Source organism: Tenrec ecaudatus, chromosome 1 (genome assembly GCF_050624435.1).
Source record: "Tenrec ecaudatus isolate mTenEca1 chromosome 1, mTenEca1.hap1, whole genome shotgun sequence".
NCBI lineage: Eukaryota > Metazoa > Chordata > Mammalia > Afrosoricida > Tenrecidae > Tenrec > Tenrec ecaudatus.
The window spans coordinates 172,178,339-172,198,048 of NC_134530.1; the positions used below are offsets into that span (position 1 = coordinate 172,178,339).

General features: G+C 45.3%; 2 protein-coding genes and 1 pseudogene across 2 annotated transcripts in view; 2 read left to right on the plus strand and 1 right to left on the minus strand.

Annotated features, from left to right (window-relative positions):
• The first annotated feature begins 560 nt into the window (after positions 1 to 560).
• On the plus strand, positions 561 to 1,209 carry LOC142437170 (transmembrane protein 267 pseudogene; annotated as a pseudogene).
• Positions 1,210 to 8,598: 7,389 nt separating this feature from the next.
• Positions 8,599 to 16,897, minus strand: MPZ (myelin protein zero). Its single transcript, XM_075540453.1, has 7 exons — positions 16,869 to 16,897; positions 13,640 to 13,739; positions 11,030 to 11,196; positions 10,514 to 10,727; positions 10,112 to 10,247; positions 9,881 to 9,941; positions 8,599 to 9,773 (listed from the first exon to the last, which is right to left on the minus strand). The coding sequence occupies exons 2-7, from the start codon at positions 13,704 to 13,706 to the stop codon at positions 9,672 to 9,674; spliced, it is 747 nt and encodes a 248-aa protein (XP_075396568.1). The 5' UTR covers positions 13,707 to 13,739; positions 16,869 to 16,897; the 3' UTR covers positions 8,599 to 9,671.
• Positions 16,898 to 16,955: 58 nt separating this feature from the next.
• SDHC (succinate dehydrogenase complex subunit C) overlaps positions 16,956 to 19,710 on the plus strand; it is a 49,141-nt gene continuing 46,386 nt past the window's right edge. The window contains exon 1 of the mRNA XM_075563985.1: positions 16,956 to 17,019. Coding sequence (XP_075420100.1) covers positions 17,000 to 17,019 — 20 coding nt within the window. The 5' untranslated portion in view covers positions 16,956 to 16,999. The remainder of the gene's footprint in view (positions 17,020 to 19,710) is intronic.

Consider the following 19,710-nt stretch of genomic DNA (forward strand, 5'->3'; position numbering starts at 1 on the left):
AAGGAGAGAGAGCGAGAGAGAGAGAGAGAGAGAGAGAGAGAGAGAGAGAGAGCGCACTTTGCTCTAGAGCTGGCACTCTGCTGCATTTGGACTTCTAGGTCCTGAATTTGTGATGAACTGAGTTTCTGTTGAGGTCCTCCACATGTGGGCTTTCTGTTATAGCAGCTCTGGATCACTAAGACAGATGACGTCCATATTGCTGCAATCTCTTCTTTAACATGGATTCATATCTTTCTCAAATAGGTAAAGGGAAAACACGGAGAATGTGTTTCAAGGAAAAGAAAAGAAGTCGTTTTCCTAGGAGGAGGAAGTAGCCCATAAGTTTGCATGCAGGTGGGAAGATAAAGACTTAAAATTGATCATTTGGCGAAGTGGACATCATTAACATCTTTTGAGATAAGCAGGTTCAGTGGTGTAATGGGGATAGAAGTACGGGTGGAGGTGAGGAGCCGGAGGCGGGCAGCGACCGAGCCGCAGTCTGGAAGGGTGGCAGAAATGCAAACAAAAGCAGGCTGCTTGTTTCCTGGTGGCTTCTAGCACCTTCTGACATATTACTTGTGATGGCATCGGAGATTGAGAAGACCCATGCTTTGCTCCAGTCATGTAGCACTGAATCTCTTCCTTCCAGCCTTGGTCTGGGCATCTTTTGCCTAATAGCTGATAGACTTCTTCAGTTTTCCACAATTCAGCAAAATGCCTGGCTTCGTGCCCTCTCAGATAATGCCATACTTTGTGTGATTGGCATGTGGTCATGGGCCGTGGTCATTAGGGAGTCAAGAAAAAGAATGACTTGGGAGAAATAATTTTAGCTGGATTTCTAGCCTCCATTATTGATATAGACCATTTTTTCTAGTTGGATCCTTATCTTTAAAGGCTGCACTGACTCTTCCGAGAAGACCTTTCCTCCACTGCTCTACTGCGATACCCATTGTGGCTCTGACCCTGAAGTTTGCTATGCGGCTCTTCAAGTTCAAAGACTCATTGTGCTTCCTGCCCTGGATGTTATTTATATCCTGGACTTCACACCACGTCCGTGATGGAATCCGCCATGCCTTGTGGTTATGGTCATTTGGCAAAACTTCTCCAGTACCATTCTGGCTGTATGCAATCATCACATCCTCTTTACCTCACATCTGCTCATTTGTTATGTGTCTAACAGGGACCAGACAAGTGCTGTCTTCAAAACATGGAATTCATATTGATGTTTGAGACATCACGTAGCAGTCCTGAAGGAGCAAATAGTTCACATGACAATAAGTCACTTACCAGCATTAAAATTTAAAAAAAATAGTTAGGTGCTTATATTGTTCAATCATTATAATTCCTGAATCTTCTTGCTTACGATGCACCTACAACTTAAAATATATATATTTTTTCATTTGTATTCTCTGTTGCACCACAGTATGGCATTAGAGTTTCATTATTTATTGCATGCTGTATTTTTATAGCTTCTTCATTTTATCTTGTTTTACAAGTAACTCTATTAGATTAATGTCCAGGTAAGTTTTCTGGAAACCTGCCTTTAAATTAGTCCATTTCCTGATGCAAATGAGCTTAAGGTTTAAGTAAGTGATTTGTGAAAAGGTAGTATTCTATCTGGGTCCACATTTTTCTAAGAGATTGAAATGATGAAATGACCAAAAATAAGTGAGATCATGAATTAGATGTATTATGGATGCTAACATTTATTGATGTCATATATGTTGATCCTGAAAAATTTATTTTGCGAAGTTCTTTAGTGACTTATGATCATTAAAAAAATCTGCTTTTGAGCACTTTTGAGAAACACTAAAATATTTATAAAAGACAGGAACAGTACATCTAGGTGAATTTCAGAAATCAACTTAGGAAATAATTAGTTGTGGTAGGTTGGCTAGAAAAACATCTTACTGAATATTATGTTTTGGTATCTTTGTTTAGGAATCTCATGTGTCTAGGTTTTATTAATTTTGAAAAATAAAGATAAAGTTGACAAAATACTTGTTAACAAGTAAAATTAAGAAAATATTGAAACCTAATTGGTGATTTTGTGGATAACCATGGAATTTGAATTCATATAAAAAGGGACTTGTCAGGAATGTAATTTAAAATACAAGTTCTTGAATGTGCCATTAATACTGTTAGTTGCTATTAATTTGTTTACATATTATTCTAAAATGTGCCAGTTAAATAATTTTTAAAATAGCTGCCTGTTACGGAAAGACAAAGTACATATTTTTTGAATAAAATAGTTTTAGGAATTAAATAAAAAAGAAGTACGGGTGGAGTAAGTTGAAGAGAGTCTGGGAGACACTGGAGATGCTATTAGGTGTCCTTGGATGGCGTTCAACTCTCAACAATCCCATGTGACAGTAGAACAAAGTCGTGATCTGCACAGGAGCAGATTGTCAGCTCTTTCCCCAGAGGAGCTGCTAGGTGGGTCCGAACTGCCAACCTTTTAGTTAGTAGCAGAGCCCTTAACTGTTGCACCCCTAGATTTTTTCAAGGAGTTTAACTATAACGGGAACCTAAGAGATGGAGCTGAAGCTATAAAGTAGAACATAGGAGATACTGGAATATGTTGTGTGGGGGAGAATATTTTCTGTGTGTTGTATATTTCTCCACAGTTGCTGATTATCTGATGTTATTTAACCAAAACTCACTGCCATCAAGTAATTTCTGACTCGTGTGGGGTTTTTTTCCATCATTTTATTGGGGGTCCATACAACTCTTATCACAATCCACACATCCATGCATTGTGTCAAGCACATTTGTACATTTGTTGCCATCACCATTCTCGAAGCATTTTCCTTCTACTTGAGCCCTTGGTATCATCAGTTCCTCATCTTTCCTCTCTCTCCCTCTCTCCCCCTCATGAACCCTTGATAGTTTTACAAATTATTATTATTTTGTCATTGTTAGACAGACAGGGATGGGAATGGGAATGTCCATTAACGCATGCCCAGAGAGCCAAGCACTGAAACAAAGAGCAGCGCACTGCACATGCTCAGAGGCTCTGGTTTCCCACTTGTAGGCATGGGCGGGCACTAAACCTGGATTGGCCCACCTGGGCCAGGTGAATTCAATTCAGCCAATGGGGTCGTGTCCGCCACGCCTCCCCGTGGAATCCTTGAAAAGGCAGATGACTAGAGTCGGGAGGGAGAACTTGAGAGAGAACCAGGCTGCATGGTCGGGAGGAGTCCTATGGGTGCTGTGTAAACCTGAAACTTCTTCTCTCATAAAACTCACTTGGATCACGAACCAGGCTTCGGCGTGAATTCTTTCTCGCGTGGAGCCAGGGACCGAGGTACAGCTCTATCTCCAGAGAGATCTAATATCATGTCTTACACTGTCCACATCTCCACTTTTCTGTTGTCTGTCCCCCAGGGAGGGGGTTATATGTAGATCCTTGTAATCAGTTCCCCCTTTCTACTCCACCTTCCCTTCACCCTCCCAGTATCACCACTCTAACCACTGGTCCTGAATAGTTCATCTGTCCTGGATTCCCTGTGTTTCCAGTTCCTATCGTTATCAGTGTACATCCTCTGGTCTAGCCAGGTTTGTGAGGTAGAATTGGGATCATGATAGTGGGGGGAGGAAGCATTTAAGAACTAGAGGAAAGTTGTATTTTTCATTGTTGCTACCCTGCACCCTGACTGGTTCGTCTCCTCCCGCGACCCTTCTGTAAGGAGATGTCCATTTGTCTACAGATGGGCTTTGGGTCCCCACTCTGCACTGCCCCTCATTCTCAATGATATACTTTTTTTTTTTGCCTTTGATGCATGATACCTGATCCCTGCGACACCTCGTGATCACACAGGCTGGTGTGCTTCTTCTATGTGGGCTTTGTTGCTTCTGAACTAGATGGCTGCTTGTTTACCTTCAAGCCTCTAAGACCCCAGATACTATATCTTTTGATAGCCGGGCTCCATCAGTTTTCTTCACCATATTTGTTTATGCACCCATTTGTCTTCAGTGATTATGTCGGGAAGGTGACCATCACAGAATGCCAGTTTAACACAACAAGTATTCTTACACGGAGGGAGTACTTGAGTGGAGGCCCAATGTCCATCTGCTACCTTAATACTAAACATATAAATATATGCACAGACATATTTCCCCATCATCATATATAAATATATTTACATATGTACATGCCATTATCTAGACCTCTATAAATGCCCTTTGCCTCCTAGCTCTTTCTGCTATTTCCTTTTACTTTCCTCTTGTCCTACTAGCATGTTCACCCTTCATTTGGGTTTCATTAATTCCTCTTGGTTACATTGCCCTTGATCAAGCCCTACCAGGCCTCTTACAACCTTCTCACCACTAATTTTGGATCACTTGTTGTTCCTTTGTCCCTGGGTTTGTTATCACCACTTCCTTTCCCCCCACCTCCCCCTCTCCCATGTTCCCCTGGAACCATAGGTCGATTGTTTTCTCCTCCGGATTGTGTATCCAGCCTATCGTATCTAGACAGACCTGCAGAGATAATAATATGCACAAAAACAAGACAGAGTAAAACAAAGCAACAAAACAAAAGAACAATGACAAAAAAAGAGAAAAGCCTGTAAATAGTTCAAGGTCTGTTTCTTGACCTTTAGGAGTGTTTTCCTGAATCTGATGGAGTACCATGCTCTGGCCCCAAGGACTATTTTTGGTACTCCCTGAGCACTTCCTTGATCTGTCCCCTTGCTGTTCTGTTGCACGCCCTTAGTGTTTTCTTCATTGTGGTGGGATCAGAGTGGGTGCAATTCCCATACCAGTCAGGGATGTCGGGTCTTGTAGTGGGGCCGGCCACACGGTCCTTTCTGTGCATTGGCTGCTCTGAGCATGGATATCATCCTCAAGGCTTGGTGGGCATAAAGAAACAGAAAGTTTTTGAAATGAGGATGCTCAGGTCCCAAGATGCTACTGGAACCCAAACTCACTGTCTGGGACCATTGACCTTGTGGTAAGCAGCTCAGTGTCAAGCCCACTAGGCCACCAGGGCTCCTTGACTCATGTGTTTTTATAGCCATTTAAGAGGTTAAGAATTTTATGTACCTAAAGGCCTTTCCCAAGATCTCTGATGGCATAGTGGGCAGATACTATGGGCTGCTGACAGCAACATCAGCAGTTGAAACCCACCAGCCGCTCCTTCGGAGAAAGATGAGGTGTTCAGCTCCTGTAAAGATATGATCCCAAAAGCCCGAAGGAGCATTTCTTATTCTGTTCTACAGGGGCACTATGAGTCAGAACCAATTCCATGGCATTTAGTAAAGGTCTTTCCCAATGGAGATTAAACAAATATTCTTATTTACTTCTGGTACATGTATTTTTTTCATTTTATTTTTGTAAATGGTGTGAGATAAAGAGCTCAATTTGTTTTCTTCCGGTCTTATAATCAACTGTGCCAATGTTTTATTAAATAATGTACTCTTTACCACTGAGCCAAAATGCTATTTTTGCAATATGATATATTATCATATTTATTTGCATGTTTCTGGACTCTCTATTTTGTTCCAATGATCTATTTGTTTAGACCTGCTCCTCTTATCCGGTTTAATTACAGTAGTTTTATAGTAAGTTTTACAATGTGGTAATATGAGCCTTTCATTACTGTCTTTCTTGTTCGGAATGTTCCTGGCAACACTTGCATCCTTATTCATCCATATGGACTTCAAAACAGTTTGGCCCAGTTCCAAAGGGTCCATTGAAATTCCTAGTGGAATATTGCTATCATGGATGGAGGACAGACATTTTATTCTACTCAATATTCCTTAAGAGAGTGGAACATGATGTTTTCTTACTTAATTGTATTTTATTTAAGTTCTTTAATGCATTTTCTTCATACAGATATTGAGTCATTCTTGTTAATTTTTTGTTTCGTTCCTTTTGCTCTTGTGAATGGATTCTTCATTTCACTCCAACACTGCCTTTCCCATTGCCAACCAAGTTTCTAGACATACATCTCACGAATCCTATTTTATAACCGCATCACCAAATTGATTTATTAGTTTAGCAGCTTTCTACTTGAGTCTTATAGCTTTCCTTGGGAAGCATTAGTTCCTCTACAAATTAAGATTTTTTTTCTAGTAAATATCCAAGCTGTATCTTGTTTTGGACTTATTATTACACTAAAATTTTCAAAGCAATAGTGATTATTAATGGTAGTACATGTATGGTCTCATTTTCTATTTTAATGACAATCTCAAGTGTTTCAAGTTTGATAAATTTTTTCACTTTTCATGATTTAAGAAGAGCATTTTCTTCATATTTAGATCATTTATTTTTATTTACCCAAAGTATTAGTTAGGAATGGCCACTGAATCTTACCAAGTTTTTACATCTTTAAAAACATTGAAATATAACTAGATTTATTCCCTAAGCTAATATAATAAATTTGTTAGATTTCTCAATAATTAACCATTCTTGCATTCTTGGAATAAACTCTTAATAGTGATGAATTATTTCATTTGCAATGTTTAATTGGTAGAAGCCCTGGTTGTGTAGTGGATTACATATTGGGCTGCTAACTGCAAGATCAGCTGTTACAAACTACCAGCCACTCTGTGGAAGAAAGATGATGTTATAAGGTTTTCTATTCCTGTAAAGAGTTACAATCTCAGAAACCTGTATATTTATAAATTAAATTGGGTTTTATATATATATTTAATGTTGGAAGCAGCTTTTAATAACGACATAAATAAAATTTGAAAGATAGAGTAGCTCTGTAAGAGCTCCCCATAAAATTATTAATTAAAAAAATACCCAAGTAAAAAATAAGATGCTCACATGTCTGGTCAAAATTCATGTTACTTAGCTATTAATAACTCACTGCGGATTCTTAATTATTTATTTGCAAGTAGTTATTAGGGTGAACTGAAGTTTCCCATGTACCATTGCCACTCCGCGTGCCCCCCCTTATCTTAATTATTATTTTAGCATTTATTGAATGTTTTGTTGTGGAGAAGAGAAAGGAGGGGAGTTGTTGGAATTGAGGAAGACAGGCAGCATCCGGATAACTCATGGAAAGGTGCTGTGTTTGTGAAAATGCATGGTGGAAAAGTTGCAAAATGCTGTTCCTGGGTGCCAGGAACTCGGATAGAATCAAACTATTAAAACCATCGGCTTATCAAATGCAGGTGGCTGATAATCTTTGGGCTATGTGAAATCTCTTTAGTGAGACAATGTCTCATTTGACTCTCTGAACAGTCAGGGAACTTAAGCAGAGCACCCAGCTGCAACTATCTAATGAATAGTGGGCATTTAGCATCCCAACTCCTGAGGAGTCTTTATCTTTGACATTCTTGACCTTGAATTATGAACTTCATCTCTCACCTTAAAAAAGCTCTATAGAATCATTTAGATTTTATATTAAATGATGTCATATTTATTTTTCTTTTAAAAGGAGTGTTAGAGACCCATTAAAATAATGGAAGCACTCTAATTTTGGCAAAGCTGGTGTTCAAAATCTTATCTTTACCCTCTTAACAAGGGAAATAAATGACTCATGGGAGTCTTCTTTTTCTGACATCAGTTCCCCTAGGGATAGACGTATTTAGTATATACCCTAAGTTGGCATACCAGTAAACTAGCTAATAGGTATTTCTAGAAGGAGCACCAATGGCACAGTGGGTTAAGCATTGGGCTGTGAATGGTAAGGTCAGCAGCTCAAACCCACTGGCAGCTCCTCAAACCCACCATAGGAGAAAAGTGTGAAGTCTGCGCCCCCAGCAACCTCATGGAGCAGTCGGACTGCTCTGAGTCCAAATTAACTGGAGGGTGGTGGGTGCCTCAAATGATGGTGTATGCCTAAAACAGAGTTGTGGGTGTTTAAAAGGGTGGATTGGGCTCATTAATTTGTAAAATAGGCTCCTTTTGGCAGGAGCTAGCAGCATCTTCAAGGGGCTGACCCCTAGTATTTCCTAGTTGTATATGGATTTCTAGTTTACAAGTTTCCATACACAAGACCTCATCTGATTATCACAGGGACTCTGGGAATTAAACAAGTCAGGCAGCATCACTTCAATTGTTTACAAATGTGGAAACAAGCTCACCAACATCAAGTAACTAAGCCTGGGCCTCACTGCTAGTGAGTGACGGAGATGTTTGACAATTCAAGGATTCTATATTTTAACTGATGTAAACACAAAATCTGACATGCTGTTTAGAGCAGCAAAAGCCAAAACCGATTGCTGTGAAGTGGATGGCAACTCAAGGCAACATCATGGTGTCACAGGGTAGAACGGCTCCCTTGCATTTTCTTGGCCTTAAACTTGAGAATCTCCTCCACGTGGCTCCTGGGTGGGTTCGAACAGCCAACCTTGTGTAGCATGTAGTACTCGTAGAAGCTCACTGGATATTTGTTGAGTGTACCTATTTGTCTTGTGAACCTATCTCAGTGTTCTTCCCATTGTACTGTGTGCGCCCAAACCATAAAACTGAACTCTTGACATCTGAAGCCAGAGCTGGAGGGGAAGACATGAGGGGTGGGAAGGAACATGAAAGGGGGAACCACAGACTGGGAGTGAGGTGAGAGGCAGGGATTACTTCCTTGGGAGCAGCGAATGAGAGATAGAGGCAGTGGATTTTGGAAATGTCAGTGTTTATTAAACATTTAGGGGCATTTGGGTGTTTGAGAAGAAATATACAGAATGTAGAAAAATCCTAAGAATCCCCTGTGGCCAGGAGTACCGTCTCTTCCCTTTCTCCCCCATTTCTCATTGAGTTTGATTGTTTAAAAACCATTTCTTAAGGCTTGCTTGCCCCCTCTTCCACCCCTGACCAGTGAGGGTCCATAGTCTCTCTGTCCTCCCCCCAAAATCCATAGTCCCAGAACTGTGCTCCAAAGGGGTCACTAATTCTGTCGCTGAGGTTGAGGATCTGGGCACCCCAGGACTTGGCTCTTGGACTGGCTCTCCATTTGGGGCTTAGTGGAGGTGGGGAACTGAAAAAGGCACATGACGTCATTGGTTCTCAGTCATGAGGAGAGAGGGCAGATCGTGGGCACAAGTGGAAAAAGAAAAAAAAGTGGATTGGAGCAACCTAAATAAACCACGAAGGAGAACCTGACCTGGGTGATCTGGGTGTTAGCTGGGAGGACAGAGTATGGGACTGGGCCTCCGATGTAGGGTGGAGCGGACAGGAAGGAGCCACAGGCTGGGTGTAGGGGAACAGAATGCCACGTGGCCTTCCCAAGTTGGAAAGTGGGGGTGGGGCGGGCTTAATCAAGGTCCCTTTCTTCTCAGTACCCAAGAGTTGGGCACCAAACACACAGTCCTTGGCTGGGGTAGATGGGTAGGATCAGGTCATGGAGTCCCGGAGAGCCAGGGGGTGAAGATGGAAGAGACGATGAACGGACTGGGGAATGCCTTTTTGTAATGAAACTTACATCTCAAAGGGAGGGACGAGGTGGGCAGGACTGGGGAGCCAGGGAGGAAAGCACCTAGACGGGGTAAGAGGAGCCTAGGTCCCCGTGCTCGGGCAGGGCCTGGGTGGGGGTGGGGTGGCGATCATTTGTCGGAGTCCAGACCCATCATGTTCTTGAGGGCGTTCTTGAGGCTGGTTCTGCTGGGGGACTTGACCGCAGGGCGGAGCTCGGAGCTCTGCTCATCCTTCTGCAGCTCCATCTCGATGACCACCACCTTTGGAGAGCTTTTGGAGGGCTCCGCCCCTGACCCCCGACCCCCCGCCCGGCCCGCTAACCGCTATTTCTTATCCTTGCGAGACTCCCCCAGCCCTTTGGACTTCTTCTCACTGGCCGCTTTGGTGCTTCTGCTGTGGTCCAGCATGGCGTACAGGACTGGCGTCTGGGGGCGGGGGGAGGGGCGTGTACACGTCAATCAGCCTGCCTGGGAGAGGGGTGGGGCTTAACGAGGGCTTTCCCACCCCTTCCGTCGGCCCGAGTCCCTCTAACCTGCCGGCCGCGCTTAGACGAGTCCTTTCCAGACTTGTGAAATCTTCCCTTCTCCATGGCACTGCAGGAAAAGGGGTGCTATGGGTTTGGACCCACCAGAGCGCGGAATCCCTACCCGAGGGAACCACTCATTCCCTTCTTCCTTAGGCCCTCCCCCACTAGCGCAACTTCCCCCCAAAAGGGCTCTAGCAGGGTAGGGGGGCAGAGGAATCACGCTCCTCCGCCTCTTACCTGAGTCGCCTCTGGAGGGCGGCCTGCCTGCGCAGCCAGCAGTACCGCACCAGGTAGAAGAGTAGCAGCAGCAACAGCACCCCCCCTAGGACACCCCCGATCACAGCCCCCAGCACAACGCCGTACCTAGTTGGCACTGGGAGAGAACGGACAAAGGCGGGGGTGGGGGTTGCGGGGAGATGAGCAAGGCCTGCTCCCGTAGTGCCCAGCCCCCCACACTGCTTTCCTGCGCTTGGGAATGTAGGACCCGCCCCCCTTCCTAGCGTCGCGGGGCCCCGGCCCTGGGTTCTGCCTCTTCCCGAGCCTTGCAGTCCGATCTTCTAAGCCTTAGAAGCCTCAGAACCTAAGGTCTTGGGCTACTTGGGACCACCTCCCTGATCCCCAACCCCCACTGCCTCACACCTTTTTCGAAGACGTAGAGCGTGACCTGAGAGGTCTTGCCCACTATGTCTGGTGGGTTCTTGACGTCACAGGTGAAAGTGCCGTTGTCGCTATAGTCCAGGTTGTGTATGATAATGGAACCATCCTTCCATCGAGGGTCCCCTACCCATTGAATGCGTTCTTTGAAGGTCCCGACCTCATCGATGTAGGGTTGCCCCTTGGCATAGTGGAAGATCTGAGAGGGAAGAGGGGAAGCGCGGGAGAGGGCGGTGGTGAGGGCAGGGCTATCAAAGCTTAGCTCTGGCTTGAGGGGGAGGGATCCGAAGGGAGAGGGGGTGGCAGGGTTCTGGATGCTGGTAGAGGGAAGAGTGTAGCTAGGTCCTGGCCAGAGTGACAAGAACTGCCATTCAGCTCGCCAAAGTTGAGGTTTGAACTCTCAAACGAGTTTCCCCTTCTTAACCCAGGTTCTTTTCTGGGGCTCTTTGAAGCTCGCCTTTCAGCCTCCTCACTCCTGGGTGGGCTCCCTCAGGGGCTCACCGAGATGGCATCGCGGCCGCCTTCGGGCTGGTAGCGCCAGGTGAAGGAGATGTCATCTGAGACCCACTCGCTGGACCAGAAGGAGCAGTGCAGGGTCACCCGGGAGCCCACAGCACCATGGACCTCCCTGTCCGTGTAAACCACGATGGCCTGGGCAGGGGACAGCACTGCAAACACATAATGGGGATCAGATACACGTGGGAGTCCAGAGAGGATAGTGATCAACAGGAAGTCGAAAGCTGAGTGACAGACAAGTCAGTGGCCATAACAAAGACGGAGCAGAAACGATCAATTCTGCGGTCAGTGGAGTCCCTAAGGTTGGTACCACCCAGCGATGTACGTAGTTCAAGGTAACATCCGCCTCCTCTGGGCAGGGGCGGGGCGGCCGGCGAACCTCTTGGTGGGCGGAGCAGCCCGGCCCTGTCGTTGGGCCAAGCTCCACCCCTCTATGCCGAGCCCCCCTGGATCCCCGTAGCTCCGCCTCTCCGACTGTGGCCCAGACAGAAACTGTTCTCTTCCCAACGGTGGGCACCTTGGCCAGTCCTCCGGCATCTACCGCCACTGTGAACCATGGGGTCATTTTGGTGTCACCAGGGAGTACTACCCGCACCCCTGCACCCCTCTAGTGTCGCCACTGTGAGGCAGAAATATCTCTAGACTAACTGAATCGATGAGCGTACATCCTGTCGCAGGCCAAGCTTTTCAGCAGGTTCTGTGGAGGAAATGAAATCAACGATAACAGAACTCTCTGGAGAACTTCCAGAGGCTGCGTTCTATTTCCAAGTCTCACTTTCCCTTTGGCTCAGAGTCTTTTAAAGCTTTCTCTTAGACACGAGCTTTAAATTGTACTTTTATTTATTACACATTATACAGGCAAAACATTGCATTTGTCTTATAAGCTATTCAAGCAATAGAGATAAGCTAAAGTCATCCTTAGCATCTCTCGACCAATTCTCTATCTGTAGTCCTGTCCCAGGCACAACCTGTATTACCACGTTACTGTGTATCTTTTCCCTAAACATTAAACTCAGCATCATATATGTGTGTGTGTGTGTGTGTGTGTGTGTAGTTTTCCTTTCCGGGATTTTATTCTTCTTAAATATATTGCATTATGCTCTATATTTTTTCCTTGTGTAAGAAATACGTATTTGCGAGTTCTTTCCATTCTAACCACAAGGTCTGCAATTCGAAACCACTAGATGCTTCAAGGGAAAAAGATGAGATACTGAATTCTGCTAAAAAGTTAAGTCCAAAATAAAGTTAAATATATATGTATATATATATATATTATTTCACAGTATGGCAAACTCAAGTTTCATGTAGAAAAATAAAAAGGAGATAACTGGAGGGTGTAAGTCCTGCTAAATTCTCAGCTGCCACACAGCCTGGCCCTGACGGGTCAGAGAGGGAAGGTTCTCCCACCCGGCATTGGCTCTGATGCCCAGCAAGGCCTTGAGGCCAGAACTCAGATGATTGAGCAGGTGAACCCTCAGTGATTCTACAGGCCTCACTCTCCTCACCCACTCTCAACCAATGCCACTCCCAAGACCCACCCATAAAGAAGGTCATTCCAGGGAGACTATGTGTGTGGGCTGGCTCCTGGGTGGGGATGACTGTAGACCTTTTTGTTCTGCAGGGTTGGGAGTGGGCAACCAAGCCAACAAAGCCCCATTGTCTGACTAATGCTGCCACTCATGCCACCTTGCTTCCATGACCTTAGTCTCCCACCTCAACATAAAAGATCTCTGGTTCACCTCCCGCAACCCTCAAATGTAACAAATGAGGCTCTTCATTAGCTTTTGTTTCATGTGCCTCCTATTATAAAAGCCATCCTTGCCCTTCTCAGTTTTGCTCAATGGTTCCATAAATGGGGCAGGTGCTGGGACAGAGTTCTTTCTCTCTGAACCCCAAGATTCCCTGAGCATGCCTCTCCCTATCCTTAACTTTTTCTCAGGATATCCCAGGACAGACCAGAAGATTTCCATCCTCAATCCAGGAACTAACAGCAGAGAACCTTGAACATCCTAAGCAAGCTTGCCTTCTTCAGTTGCCTACTGCTCACACATTGTGCTGAGTAGGCTTCTGGGTAGCTCAGAGAAGAGATCCATTCACCTAGCCCTGTTTTGGACCGTCTCTTCTTTACCTGACCCAGGCGAGGAAGCAGCTCTTCAATACACGAAAGAAGACAGCTTTAGAAGGATGAAACCTTACGCTCTTCTTTCTACTCCGTATTGCCAGGCAATGCGTGGTGACTAAAATCCAGGTGTTTTATTCTACTTATTTTCATGCTTCCTACCAGACTCTCCACTTGGCTTTATGGGCACTTTACTGCTTCTCCAACTGAGCCCCGCCATGCCTAGCTCAGCCCTCAAGAAAGCTCTCTACAATAACTCTCTTCACAGCAGACCTTTACTGCCTCTCTCCAAACCCTATTTCCCCCTTTTCTCCCAATATCACATTGGCTTCCTCCTTTGCTTGCTTGCTCTTTCTTTGACTGCGGTTGGAGGTGCGGAGAGTAGCGCAGGAGCATTGGATAAAGATATTGGCGTGGGGTGGTTGCTTAGAGATCACCTGAGCTTCAGGGCTACCAGACTGGGTGGGTCTACTTACCCAAAGAAGCGAAGAGCAGCACAGCCAGGATAGGGCTGGGGCTGGACGAGGGAGCCCCGGGAGCCATTGCTGGGGCAGGGGCTGGGGCCCGGAGTAGCGCCTGTGGGGATGGGAGAGTGGGGGACAAGGAACTGAGAGGGGGTTCCTGGAACTTGCTTAAAATCCCCTGGGGCCTCAGTATGAGGGGGCTGTCTCGAGTCACTAACCAATTACAGGCTGGCATGTGCAATTGAGAGGTGGTAGAGAGGGGGGCAGAGTGCAGAAAGCAGAAGGAGCATTGTGTGCTCTGGGTGGAGGGGTGGGGGGGGACACATACCACCCGATACACAGATGCTTTGTATCCTCTGGCCTCCCCCTACCCCAAGCTGGAATGTTGTGGGGTGGCAAGGGAAAGGGACAGAAAAAGGGACACAGACACATTTCTGGGAAGAAGAGATGGGCAAGGGAACCTGAATCCTCAAACCTTGACAAGGAATCCCCTTCTAGGGTTCCCTACCATCCTGGGGACTAAAGGCAGGATTTCCCTGAGAGAACTCTGAAAACATGACAGTGCTTGTTAATCCTGACTGCCACGAGCTGTATACACACTTCTGCAGGCAACAAGATCCTTTGCGAATAATTTTTTAAAATTCCCTCTGCAGTCCATCTGCTCAGATAGAAGTTTTTCTTCAGGGAAGAGGCTCTTGGCTTTTTCCTCCTTGTCAAAAAGTTCTTCAGTGTCTCAAGCAGTAGGTTAAACTCATTCCAATTTAGAACAAGGTACCAAGGTTATATTGAAAACCAGTTATATGTAAGGTATGGGGGTGAGGGTCTCAGAAAGAAGAATAAGGGGTTTCTCCCTCAAGGAGTTCAAATTCTAGTTTGCAGGCGTCTGAGAGGACAACATCAACAACCAACGCTGAGAAATTACTGGAAGTACTAAGGCGGGCACACACAGCTGCAATATCATGAAGATTAAATAAATTCCATGAGATATTTAAAGCAAAATAGATTTCATTTGATGAATGATCAGTTGTAATAGATCTATCTAAGAGGCAGTATTAGATATGGATCAACCCTGAGGATGCATGCCATTTTAAGAAGAAGGAAGAAGTCGGGAGGTTAACCAAGTAGATGGGACATGAGTGAGAAAGTGTGTGTGCGTGTGTGTGGGTAAGGTTGTGAAGTTCTGTGCATACTCTAGGTAGATCTCATGTCATCCACTTTGACTCGATTTGGGAAACTTAAGTCTGAATAGGAAGTTGGAGCCAGTTTGTAAAGGGCTTTAAAAGAAAAGGGGATGGGCTCCATTGGGTACATCACGAGAATTTTCTGAAGACTTTGGGGTGGAGGTAGGAGTAAATGGTGCTTATATGGTTGGAGCCAAGATTTGGAACAAATCTGGCCAGGGAAGTCTTCCATCCTAAAGCTCTCCTGACTGCTGGCAGGGTTTTCCTCCTAGGGATCCCTCTGATCACTCTTCATTTCCATTCTTCCATCTGGAATTGTTCTCCCATTTTCCTTGCTCCTTTTCTCCCTCAAGCCTTGACCCTGCTTCTTCCTTCTGGTACTTTTAGAGAAATCTCATTCATAAGGGGCTTGACTAGTATCTCTGCTCTGGCTCTCCGTGTGTTTTATTTCCACCCCTTTTTATTTATCCCTCTTTCCTGGGATTGCCACACTACTTATTGTGCTCGTTTGTGTACTGAGTCTTTGTGTGTGTGTGTATTGATTCTGAGGACAATACATGTGTCTGCATCTTTCTATACTCTACACCTTTCAGACGCTGGCAAAAAGTCTAGACACATTTGTTAAATGAGATTATTTAGAGTTAAGTGGGCAAAGTGTCCATTGGATTTGTTAATGTCAAGCTCCAGAAGACCAAATTAGGGTCTGGTCACTGAAAGTCCAGTAGCCAAAAATTGTCTCTTGATGAAAGAACTTTCTGTTGATTAACCTGTGCACAAAATAGAACTGGTTTTCTGAGCTGTTCAGTGAAGGTGTTGGAGCAGAGGCTTCAAGAGCAGCGTCAGAGATGCTGCAGAGGAGACCCACCCCTGCATTGGAAGCCAGGTTGGATTGGAGAGCCTTTAAGGCCCCTTTCAATCCTAAAGTCTAAGCATGAAAGTGATTTGTCAAGCATTATAGAAATGCAAAGTAGTATCATTTAGTTGGTGCATAAATAAATGAATTTGTGCTATTTAAATCCCGAAAGGAAAAGTGCAGGAGTGCTAAATATAAATAAGACTTGAATATAGTAATGCCATTGACTCTGTGTTATTGTGGAAGAGGAGCTGCTCTGGGCTCCCCCCACCATTACCCAAGAAAAAGCTCCAGACTTTTGCAGTTAGGTCTCTTTATCACTTGCTTCCCACCTCCCGACCCTCCTTAATAAATGTCCTGCAACCAGTTTCTGTCCTTGGGTTCTTGAAAACTATATATAAATAAAAGTGGGTCCTTTCCCCCAACCGCCCGCCCCTGCACTTTATCCCAGGTTCTTTGGGCCGTGGGTGTCACCCACATAGCGCTGAAACAAGGAACAAGAGAGCACTGTCTTTGGCTAGTGGGCGTCTAGTTCAGGCGGCATCTCAAGGCCAGGAATTGTGGGGCATAAAGCGAATCGAGGTGGTTGGAAGAGGCTTCTTGGGCTTGGGAGATTTGTCTCTTCCGCAGCCGCTTTTCACATCTCCCACCAACGGCCTCGATTTGTGCGTCTTTGTATAGGTGAAGCTTCGCATTAGCGGAGGCGGACTGCCGAGTGAAAACAAAGTAAGACTAAGGAGTCCTCGGTGAAGAAGCTGGGGAGAAACTTTCCGTACCATTTAAGATGAATATAGGAGAGAGACAGATTACAGATCTTGAGCCAGCGGCAGTTCTGCCGAAATCCTGGCAAATTTTGCTAACAGTCAGTTGTGGAAAGCAAGGTGGCCAACAAACCAGCCAGCGGTTCTCAACCTGTGGGTCGCGACCCCTTTGCGGGGTGTCCAGCGACCCTTTCACAGGGGTCGCCTAAGACCATCGGAAAACACATATATATTTCACAATATATAATTACATCGTTTTGCGATCAACCACTCCGCTTTCATGCTGTTTAACTATGCTCAATTTGTAACCATGGAAAAGCATCCTGCAGACCAGCTAGTTTACATGACGATTCCTCACAGCGGCAAAATTGCAGTGGTTAAGAAGCGACGAAAACAACGTGATGAGCTGTGCGAGAGGCTCGGGCGGGAGGAAGGCTGGGACCCACCGCTCTCAGCGCGACCGCGGAATAGGCTTGCGACCCCTTTAAGCGCGCCGCGGGGTCACGTGACGGGAGCGCCCGCCGCATCCGGGTCGCGGGGCAGCCGTGCGTCACTTCCGTCCCATCCGGAGTCCAAGATGGCCGCGCTCTTGCTGAGGTGACTTTTGGTGGGCCTGGGGCTCGGTGCCCGTGGCCTCGGGATACCCGAACTGGCCCGCAAAGTGTTGCTGGCGGCGGTCTAGCCTGTGGCAGGGCCAGGGAAGGCTCCCTGGGCGAGGAGGCCGCGCGCTCGGGAATCCTAGGGGGACCCCTCCCCCCCGCAGCCGTTACCGCGGTCCCGTAGGGGTCACTGGACCGTTACGTCGTCCTTTCTCCGTCGGGAGGGACGCGGGCTTTCTCCCCTGGCACATCCCACCTCTTTCCTAAATTGCTCTACGGGCTGCATCTAACGAGGGCTGAGGACAAAGGGCTCTTCGAGACACTACAACTTCCAGTTCTTATTTGAGGGGGCGCCCCAGGGAGGGGGAGCTTGGCGGTGCTCTGCCTTTGGGAGCCCTGCCCGGCTTCCTAACGGGCCCCGCCGGGCGGGCGAGCGAACGAATCTCTCTCTCTCTCTCTCTCTCTCTCTCTCTCTCTCTCTCTCTCTCTCTCTCTCTCTCTATCTCTCTCTCTATCTCGTGTTTGTGAAGGAGAGCGAGTTCCAGTCTGTCTGTTTTTCACAAAGTCAAATTAACTGTGCAGAGAAACATCTCAGGTTTTCTTCCGGACTCAACTGCCCCAGGTCTCGTGCTCTCCTGGGAGCCTTCTAGTCCTGACAACTTTAGACACCCCTCGAACAAATCCCAGCGCTTGTATGCCAACCCTGCATTAATGCAGTCTACAGTCCAGTTCCCCGTTTCCCTGGATTTCTTCCATTTTTCTTCCCATTCACCGTATGTCACCTACTATGAAAATAGAGTGACTTCGTGTACTTCTGTTTTGGGACAAAATGGTTCTTGGAATTGAGATCAGGAATAACACTGTTCTCTGTAGCCTCTATCTCATCACCGTACGTTTTCCCTCTCATCTCCATATGTAGCTTTTTCCTTATGGTGTGCCAGGACACCAGCGTTGACCAAGCTCCTGCTTTTACTCCAGGTGGTTCGACCATGATGAATTCTTAGACAAACCATATTTTGATGGAAGTAACGTTTAGTTTGGAACGAGCCTACTCATTAAGATAGTTCATTATAAGTGTCAAGATTCGTGATTAGAAGCTGAGGTCATTATACTCACTAAATATGTCTACTTAGTGCCATTTTGAGTTGTGTAGAACTAGCAACCGTAGACTTCAAGGCTATGAAATACACTTCTTTTTCATTAGTAATGGAATCTTATTGGGGCTTTTGTTTGTTTTTTAAAGATAATTTTAAATAGTAGTAGAATCTTAACCTCTTCTGGCAAAGATACCTTTGTCCATTTCTCCCAACAGTGATTTAAAAAAAAATCATTGTTTTATTGGGGGCTCATACAATTCTTAACACAGTCCATACATATATCCATTGTGTCAAGCACATTTGTAAATTTGTTGCCATCATCATTCTCAAAAAAATTTGCTTTCTACTTGAGTCCTTAATATCAGCTCCTCATTCCCCCCACTCCCTCCCCCTTCCCTCTTCCTCATGAACCCTTGAAAATTTATAAATTATTACTTTGTCTTATCTTACACTGTCCGATGTCTCCCTTCACCCACTCTTCTGTTGTCTATCCACCAGGGAGGAGGTTATATGTAGGTCCTTGTGATTTGTTCCCCTTTTTTACCCCACCCTCCTTCCACTCTCCAGGTATCGCCACTTTCACCACTGGTCCTGAAGGGGTAATCTGTCCTGGATTCCCTTTGTTTCAGTTCCTATCTGTACCAATGTACATTCTCTGGTCTAGCCAGATTTGTAAGGTAAAATTGGGTTCATGATAGTGGGGGAGGAAGCATTTAGGAACTAGAGGAAAGTTGTATGTTTCATTGTTGCTATCCTGCAACCTGACTGGCTTGTCTCCTCCCCGCAACTGTTCAGTAAGGGGGTGTCCAGTTGCCTACCATGGGCTTTGGGTCTCCACTCTGCACTCATCCTCATTTACAATGACAGGATTTTTTGTTCTTTGATGCCTGATACCTGATCCCTTCGATACCTCGTGGTCACACAGGCTTGTGTACTTCCATGTGGGCTTTCTTGCTTCTGAGCCAGATGGTTGTTTGTTTTTTTTCAAATGAGAACCAGGAAATGTTTTTTAAAAACTTTTTGAAAAAAAATTTTTTTCGTTACAGGGATTTGTCTATTTTTAATGTACTGATTAACCTCAGAGAAAAATACCTTCTAAGAAAATTTTAGAGGCTGGTTTATAATTCTAGCAGCACCACTAATTCCATTTATTGATTTTATGATGTGTTTTTCTCATTTGTGAACTGAAAATAGTAATATTTGGGAGCACTTAAGAGGAATATGGGTTCAGTGTTCCTAATGCTTGACTATTTTAAAATCATTAATTATCGGAATGCTGTATGCTTTTATATAGTGCTGTCTAGTTTGAATACTCCTTAAGTAGCTCATACGTCATCCACATATTAACTGTCAGCTGATTAACGCAGGCTCCATTGGTACTTAAAGAATGATTTGCTAAAACAAAGCCAAGGAGATACACAATGTAAAAAACACTTTGCCCTTAGGCAGTGTTAGAAATTGGATTACTATGACTTCTTAGCCAACCTTTTACCCTTAATGGAAATTAGGGTACCAGAGTTTGTATGCAAGAAGGCTCTGGTGGTGTAGTAGTTACATGTTGGCCTGCAGTCTGCATGGTCCGCAGTTCAAAA

What these genes read in the sequence shown, in the direction of transcription:
- MPZ (XM_075540453.1), bottom strand. Translation starts at nt 13,706, where the DNA reads ATGGCTCCCGGGGCTCCCTCGTCCAGCCCCAGCCCTATCCTGGCTGTG. An exon ending in GCTGCTCTTCGCTTCTTTGG is followed by an intron (nt 11,197 to 13,639) that starts GTAAGTAGACCC and finishes ATGTGTTTGCAG; the next exon opens with TGCTGTCCCCTGCCCAGGCC. An exon ending in CGTCTAAGCGCGGCCGGCAG is followed by an intron (nt 9,774 to 9,880) that starts GTTAGAGGGACT and finishes CCCCGCCCCCAG; the next exon opens with ACGCCAGTCCTGTACGCCAT.